The following is an 8,642-nucleotide window of genomic DNA, read 5'->3' as shown; positions in this document are numbered from 1 at the left end:
CTCAGGGTGTTGTTTTCACCAGCCATGAATGACTGCAAGCTGCTGACCTGCTGGTTCAACTCTTGGGGAGTGTACTGTTCGATACCAATGAGCTGTGCATCGCTCTGGCTGAAGAAAGGATTAAAACACGGGCCTCTCATTTCCCTTTCAGAGCCTAAGACATCACTGAGATCAGGGAAATGATTCACAGGCTGACCATTCACTCCGTCTTTGTAAGGTGACGTGTTATCAGGCCTGCCTTGCTGCCTCTGAGGAATGTAGCTGCCTCTGCTGTTAGGCCGACCCAACGGCAGCTTCTGGGCATTTTGAGCGTTACTGTCTCTGTCCCCTTTGGGTAAATTAAAAAGCCATTGCTGATTAACAGCGGTGCCGTTGGTCTGCTGGAAAAACTCCTCAAAATCTCTGCTGACAGGCTGCTCTCGTGTTTTACCGAAAGCTTCGGGGAATACATGGTTTTGAGGAAGGATATGGTTCTGTTTTGTTTTTATCTCTGGTTGAGAGTATTTTGGCAGATCTTCTGTCGTTTGGAACCAGAGGGGATTACAAGATCTGCTCCTAAAGGGAGAATTCAGAGGGTTTAATTTATTTTTTGATTCATTATCAAACTGTAAGATCCACCTACAACAGACAGACCTGAAAATCTGACATACCTGTCAGTGAAGAAGCTGTCCTGTGATTCTGCTTCTTCCACGATGCTTGATACGAGTCTCTGTAGACCAGTCTCCCCATCACAGCCAGGACTATCTGTAGCTTTTCTTTCAATAGACAGGAAAAAAATGACTTTAAAATCATCATATAACAACTGTCTGTGTTTATCTTTATAAAAGGTGATCTAATAAAGGGAGTTTAAATGGTTTACCGGATTTTGATGTTGCTCTGAGCATAACTGATCAGGCCGTACGGATCCTCATGGGCACTGTGAGACTTGAGCAGACTTGATGATGGGTCCTTTTCCAGAAGTGAGGCACTAGGATTCAGAATCTGAGATGACACACCGCCATTTTTAACAACTCCTCCATTTGCACTGGCCTGGAAAACAAAAACGCAAAATCACTTTGAGGCAAAAAACTACAGTTATTATAGGCACCAAAGACACAATGACCCCTAATTGTCACTTATTAGTAATCCAGAGCAGGATGTTTTGAGGTGGATCCCAGAAAAGTGACTTGATTTCACTTTTTGTACTTTGTGAATATACAGTGCTTTGCAAATGTATCCGACCACCTGTCATAAAAATGAGAAAACAACCCAGCATCATGAAAAGCTTTAGTTCAAAGTCCTTCTCAGTGAGTTTCCAGCACTTCACCACTTTGAACAGTAACGAGGAATTTCAAACTTGTGTTTTTATTCTCAAATTTGCACCAGCACACTGGGATTCTCTGAGAAGTCACACTTTAATCAAGAATAATAAACAACCACTAAATCCTTTTTGTTCTTTTCAGGGATGAAAGTTAATGACCGTAATTTGGCCATCAGAAAATAATAACGTGCCTTTCTATTTTTCAATGCTTTGATGTACAGAAACAAAATTAGCAGCGCTGGAGAAACCCTTACACTGGGTGGTTGTCGAATAAATGTGTTAAGCACTGCATATTTAACTTCATCCAAGAGACCTTTAAATGTTATAGAGGGTCAGTCTTGTGTATTTTACAGTATACAGTTTTTGACAAGGATAATAGTGTGTGAGTGTTGTGTCTGTAATGGGAAAAAAGGACTTTCGTACAGTACAATATGTCAACACAATCTCGTCTGTGTGTTTTGTACAGTGCAAAGTGAAAAGACTATCAAAACGGGGTGTCAAACTAACTTTAAGCCTTTAATAAGTGATTCGGTATTTTTAGTCAAAGGAAGTACTTGTTCTTGCTTTATAATGATCCAATAACAAAGTTATAGCTTACCTGATGCTGGACCGTGGGAAATAGTGAATATGCAGATGTACTCGGGTCAAAAGCCATTCTGAACTCTTCTGATTTTCGTCAGATTCTTAAAGCCATCAAAGTCAGTGATCTGGGGGAAAGAAGTATAAACTGAACCGAAGGTTAACCAGCTTTGCTTGAGAAGAGCCAAAGCTTATCGACTAGCTTAGCCGTTACTGTTAGTAGATTTAGCTAACAGTTTTTCGCCTTGGTTAATGTGGGTTACCTTTATTTTTATCGCATAAAAATGACTTTCAAGACAGCCAAGTTGGTCTGGTTTACGAAAAAACTATATTTAACTGAAACACAGGGGGACTTGAACTCACCTTCTTGGGGAAAAATGGAGGAATCGAGAAGTTGGGGACTTTTTTCACAGGACCGTTGATGGCTGCGCTCGTGCCCCCCGCATATTAACAAACGTTCGATCTTACCGTCTCGCGGCCTGGACGGACATTGGATGAGCTGGATGACTCTCATTTTTAGTCCAATTAACTTCAGGCAGAATATCAAAGCGCATAGCAACCATAGCAACAGGTTTCATCTTTCGGGCCCCAATGCAAAGCGATATGACATTACTCACAATATGCCAAGTTTGTGTAATATCTGGATCAAATTAAATTAAATTCAGAATAAATGTCTCAAAAAAATAAAGAACTGATAAGAAAGACGTTATTTAAGTTTTATTAACAATTCAAACAATTTAAGATATGTGTCAAACATTTTTAAATTCCACGAATTGTGAATTGTTGGATAAAGTTTAAGAATTGCCACACTTTTTAAAGTAATTTATAGCATTTTTTCTTCCTTTTTTATTTATTTTTTCCTCTCAAAAGTTTGGTTCGGCAATGCAATCCAGCTGTGGAGTCAAGTTGGTCAATTTATGTCAGAATAACATCCCTGTTGATGGCTGTACTTTCTAAATAAAAGCATGATTTTATACGTTGTAGTTAGCGATGCTTTCAGCTTATAATTCAACCTGTTGTGACACTGTGTTTAAGATTTTCTTTTGTTTTATTATCTATTATATATATGGAATTAATAAATAAGTGCAACTTATTTAATTTAAACAAGATGAATAGTGTATTATAATCAGGGGCGTATTTAGTCGTTTGGGGGCCCAAAGCAAACCCGGTCTCTGGAGCCCTCCATGTCCTTGTAACTCATCTTCCTCAGAGCTGGACTGGCCTTCCCTGGGTCCACTGTCTCTTTCCCAGAATCAAGGCATGAGACAGTGCTAATCTTGTACATGGTAACTTAACGCAACTAAATGCATTTCCTCAAGTTCTGTACTTTAGTTTGATTTAGAAAAAAGTGAATACATAATTTAGTCCACTTTGTCCTCGATTTGAAATCTTTTATGGTCAATTGACAGCTTATTTGTCCTACAGTGGGGAATTTACAGAGTAACAGGAACAAACAAGAAAGGATGAAGTGAAAAACATTACAATAGGTGAATATTGAAAAAAATAATTTAGTAAAGAAAAATATATGTAAATATCAAGCACAACATAAAACTGGAAAAAAAATCTACCGAAAGAGGTGATATTTACAGTTACCATACTTTTTTGTACTAATATTTTAAGTTAATGTGTTTTTATTTTACCCCCTGTCCAGTGAGTTATGTATCCAAAAAAGAGATTTTGTACAATAATGTTTATCACCAACTCCAAAAGTTTGATTTTGAGAAAATTATCCTGTTTCCTGGGCTAGATAAAGTCTTTAAAATCCTAAAAGTCTTATATGTTTATCTCAGATTTTAGCGCAACATTGTTTTTATTTCCAACTTGGTTGAAATTAAGAAAAATATGGAAAAAAAGGTGTTTTTTACCACTTTCTTCTTGAATCAAATGTTCAGATGTGTTGTAACATGGAATAGCCCATTGAATAAGAAGGGGGGGGGGGGGGGGGGGGGGGGGGGGGGGGACCGGGGACCGGGGACCCAAAACCATCATTACAGATTAAGCCTTTGGATGGATTTTGAAGCATGTGAAGTGAGATTTAGAAAAAAGAAATGCTTTCAATTGAAGAGAACTTCATAAATCAGTTTTTAAGAGATGCTTTGGGGGCCCCAGGCAACTGCCTGTGTTTGCCTAATTGTAGCCACGCCCCTGATTATAATGTACTAAAAAGGCAGAAAATGATAAGTTTTATTGTATAGCATTTTTTCAACAAGAATTAAATATCTTACAGTAGCTTAGAATTAAAGGAAGAATTAAATATGGTCAGAAAAAATCTATAAGTTTTAAAAGAGTAACTATGTAAACCAGTTGAGTTCAGAGATAGGTTACAATGGTATGCTGGTAAGTCGGTCAATAAGCACTTTATTTTGAAAGTCTTGTTCCGGAAACTGAACGCCTTATAGCTGGCTCGCTCCCAGTGAGGGAATGGGAGTTGTGGAAAAGAAAAAAGTCACCCAGCAGTGTTCAAAGCTGAGAACAAGGGCCGAGAGAGCAGCGTGCAGCTCTTCACCAACAGATTTTAACTTTTTGACTTCCTCTGGTTCAGGATCGTGAGTCGGGACTGATGAAACTTTAGTTACGCAGTGATTTTACCGCACTTTTTACGCATTGGAAGTGTTTACAACTTTGGAAAATGCATTTTTGGAAGTCGTTATCTGTTACTCTCCTGCTACCTCTGCTTATATCATCCCAGTATCATGGGGACAACGGGATAGTGGTCCCAGAGCATGGATTTTGTCAGCCGATTTCAATCCCCCTCTGCACGGACATAGCGTACAACCAAACCATCATGCCAAACTTAGTGGGCCACTACAACCAGGAGGACGCAGGGCTCGAAGTGCACCAGTTTTACCCCCTCGTAAAGGTACAGTGCTCGCCGGAGTTGAAATTCTTCCTGTGCTCCATGTATGCGCCTGTGTGCACAGTCCTGGAGAAGGCCATTCCTCCCTGCAGGTCAATCTGTGAGAGAGCGAAGCAGGGCTGCGAGGCTCTCATGAACAAGTTTGGCTTTCAGTGGCCGGACCGACTGCGCTGTGAAAACTTCCCTGTGCTGGGGGATGGACAGATCTGTGTGGGCCAGAATGACTCCTCTGCAGCCACTGTTCCCCCAATTATGGCTGTGCCAGGGACCCCAGAGCCCCCCATGCCCCCTACACTGGAGAGGCCTTTCCGTTGCCCCCCTGTGCTCAGGGTACCCCCGTATCTGAACTACAGGTTCTTGGAGGAGAAGGATTGTGCAGCACCATGTGAGCCTTTAAGGAGTGGTGGGAACATGTTTTTCAGCGACAAAGAAATCCACTTCTCCCGCTTATGGATTCTGGTCTGGTCTGTGCTTTGCTGTGCTTCTACCTTATTCACTGTAACCACTTATTTAGTCGACATGCAGCGCTTCAGGTACCCAGAGCGGCCCATAATCTTCCTGTCTGGCTGCTACACTATGGTTTCCATCGCCTACATTGCTGGATACTTCCTGGGCGACAAAGTGGTGTGCAATGAGAGCTTCAACCCTGATGGTTTTAAAACCATCGTCCAAGGTACCAAAAAGGAAGGATGTACCATCCTCTTCATGATGCTGTATTTCTTCAGCATGGCCAGCTCCATATGGTGGGTCATCCTGTCCCTCACCTGGTTCCTGGCTGCAGGTATGAAGTGGGGGCATGAGGCCATAGAAGCCAACTCTCAGTACTTTCACCTGGCAGCCTGGGCGGTACCGGCCGTCAAGACCATCAGCATCCTGGCCATAGGTCAGATCGAAGGAGACGTGCTCAGTGGCGTGTGCTTCGTCAGTCTCAGCAACCTGGACCCCTTACGAGGCTTCGTCCTGGCCCCTCTCTTCATCTACCTCTTCATCGGGACCTCCTTCCTGCTGGCTGGCTTCGTGTCACTGTTCAGGATCCGTACCATCATGAAGCACGACGGCACAAAGACGGAGAAGCTGGAGCGCCTGATGGTACGGATTGGCGTGTTCAGCGTGCTCTACACAGTCCCCGCCACCATCGTCATCGCCTGCTTCTTTTACGAGCAGGCCTTCCGCCCACACTGGGAGCGCAGCTGGGTCAGCCACAACTGCAGGGGCCTGGCCATCCCTTGCCCTCTGCAGACCGGGCCCCGCATGACCCCGGACTTCACCGTCTACATGATCAAATACCTGATGACTCTCATAGTTGGGATCACCTCTGGTTTCTGGATCTGGTCTGGGAAAACTCTACATTCCTGGCACAAGTTCTACACGAGGCTGACAAACGGCAAACAAGGAGAGACCACGGTGTAGATGGAGGAGCGTCTGGACTAGATTGTGTATTATTAAAGAGTCTAGAGGTGAGTGGCTCTAGATTCTGAGAGCGTTTTATATTCTCCTCAGCTTTATAGCCTCACATGCATGCCCAGCTGAGGGTCAGGCTTTGACAGAAGGACAAGCTGGATAAACAAAGACTGGACCTGACTGTCTGAACAAATAACAAGCATGGCTATGGATGCCATGTGCTGAAATGCTCTCCTCCCCCTTTCTGGCTCTTTATTTAAAGCCACCAGAAACTCTAAAGGAGGACGGCTCCAGCAGCCAGGACTTTAGGGAGCAGACACATGAGCAGTGGAAGTTTCTTCTCTCTGTTAACATTTCATCTTGTAAATATTCACTGTACAAACATGAAGTTATATATTTGTATTTAAAGACAGTACTTCTTGTATCTGCCAATACCTGCTTTAATTTTGCACTGTAAGACCGCCACAAACAGAAGACATGTACTTTTTTTATGAATTCTGGTTATAAGTTACACTTTATAGATTAAAAGAAGTCTGTTTGATGATATTCAAGAAGTTTTTTTTTCCTTATAAGCTCATTAGCAACTCAAAAAATGTGCAATGGTCAAGAAAAAAGTAGATACACTGCAAAAAAACTGAACTCTAATCAAGTGTTTTTGTTTTAGTAGTCTTTTAGTTTTTCCAATGGCAGATTTATTTTACGTGTAAAAACCAATTTTGACCCCTTTTTGGGCTTTAGGAAACTTGAAACAAGACATTTTTCCAGACTGACCAGTTGAATGTGGCTCATATTGGTTATAACAAGACAATTTTTACTTAAAACAAGACAAAAACACACGGGAAGATTTCATTTTTTTGCAGTGTATTTAAAGTTTGAGCTTTAGCACTACAAAAAACCGAAATCTTATGAAGTGTTGTTTTTTCTTATTTTGGGTAAAAAATTGTATTAATATACTTGATATGAACCAAACTCAATCAGTCAGTCCAGAAAATGTTTTCAGTTACTTAAAGATGAAAATGAGGTTTAAATTGCTGGTTACACTGCAAAAAATGAAATATTATCAAGTGTTTTTGTCTTATTTTTAGTAAAAAAAAATGTCTTACAATGCTTCATATGAGCCACATTCACCTGACTAGTCCAGAAAAATGCCTTATTTCAAGTTTTTTTAAAGACAACATGAGGTCTGAGCTGCTTATAACATGTACACTGTAAAAAAATGGAATCATATCAAATGTTTTTATCTTATTTTAAGTGAAATGAAAAAATGAGGTCAAGTAAAAATGAGGTCCAAATTGTTTGTAACAAGCCCAAAAAAATTGCCAGTGGATATTCTTTTAGTTTAAAGTAAAATTTTGACCTTTTTTTTCTTCATTTTTGTCATAAAATAACTTCATACACAATATTTTTTCTGGACTGACCAGGTGAATGTGGCCTACATGGATTGTAATAAACAGTTTTTACTTAAAACAAGACAAAAACACTTGATAAAACACTTCAGGTTTTTGCAGTGTATTCAAAGTTGAAGCTTCAGCACTGCAAAAACTCAAATCTTATCAAGCCTTTTTAACTGATTTTAAGTTAAAATTGTCTTTTTAGATTTGATATGAGCCAAATTCAACCAGACAGTCCAGAAAACTGTCCTGTTTTTAGTTATTTAAAGACAAAAATGAGGTCTGAATTGCTTGTGACAAGTACACTGCAAAAAAATGAAATCTTATCAAGTGTTTTTGTCTTATTTTAAGCAGAAAATTTCTTTTAAGACTTAATATGATCTAAATTCACCTGAACAGCCAAGAAAAATTTATTTTTTGAAGTTATTTCAAGACAAAAATGAGGTCTGAATCTCTTATAGCATGAACACTGTAAAAAACTGAAATCTTATCAAGTGTTTTTATTTTTTTTTTTTTAAGTAATAAATTGTCTTGTTTTAGTTGATATGAGCCACATTCAACCAGACAGTCCAGATAAATGTCTTTTTTTAAGTTATTTGAAGACAAAAATGAGGTCTGAAATGCTTTTAACAGGTACACTGTAAAAAAAACAAAAACGCTATCAAGTGTTTTTTATCTTATTTTAGGTAAAAATTGTCCAATTACAGTTGATATGAGCCATTTAACCACTCATTTTAGATAGATCTTTTGTTTTTGGTTATTTAATGATAAAAATGAGGTCTGAATTGTTCAAACATGAAAAGAAAAAAAACAAGAATGTTGCTTATATCTAGTTTAATAAGACAGTTTTTACTTAAAATAAGACAAAAACACTTGTTAAGATTTATTTTTTGTAGTGTAAAAAAAATGCCAATGGAACAAGAAAAAATTGCTTAAAACTGGAATAATGTCTTAATACAACAAACTTTTCTCTTCTTCCTTTGCCAGATTTTTCTTAACTTTTTTTTATTCAGACCTCATTTTTGTCTTTAAATAACTTGAAATCAGACATTTTTCTGGACTGTTCAGGTGAATGTAGCTCATGTTAGGCCTAAAAAGCCATTTTCTACTTAAA

General features: G+C 39.3%; 1 protein-coding gene across 1 annotated transcript; it reads left to right on the top strand.

The window, feature by feature from the left end:
- Positions 1 to 4,294: 4,294 nt before the first annotated feature.
- On the top strand, positions 4,295 to 6,643 carry LOC141810014 (frizzled-2-like). Its single transcript, XM_074697311.1, has one exon. It carries the CDS (start codon positions 4,509 to 4,511, stop codon positions 6,144 to 6,146), a length of 1,638 nt encoding a protein of 545 aa, XP_074553412.1. The 5' UTR covers positions 4,295 to 4,508; the 3' UTR covers positions 6,147 to 6,643.
- Positions 6,644 to 8,642: the final 1,999 nt, after the last annotated feature.

This window comes from Halichoeres trimaculatus, unplaced genomic scaffold (genome assembly GCF_033239565.1).
Source record: "Halichoeres trimaculatus isolate MK-OKI-2021-1 unplaced genomic scaffold, fHalTri1.1 fHalTri1_scaffold_20, whole genome shotgun sequence".
Taxonomy (NCBI): Eukaryota; Metazoa; Chordata; class Actinopteri; order Labriformes; family Labridae; genus Halichoeres; species Halichoeres trimaculatus.
The sequence above is the reverse complement of the archived record's forward strand: the minus strand, read 5'-3'. Positions and strand labels throughout refer to the sequence as shown.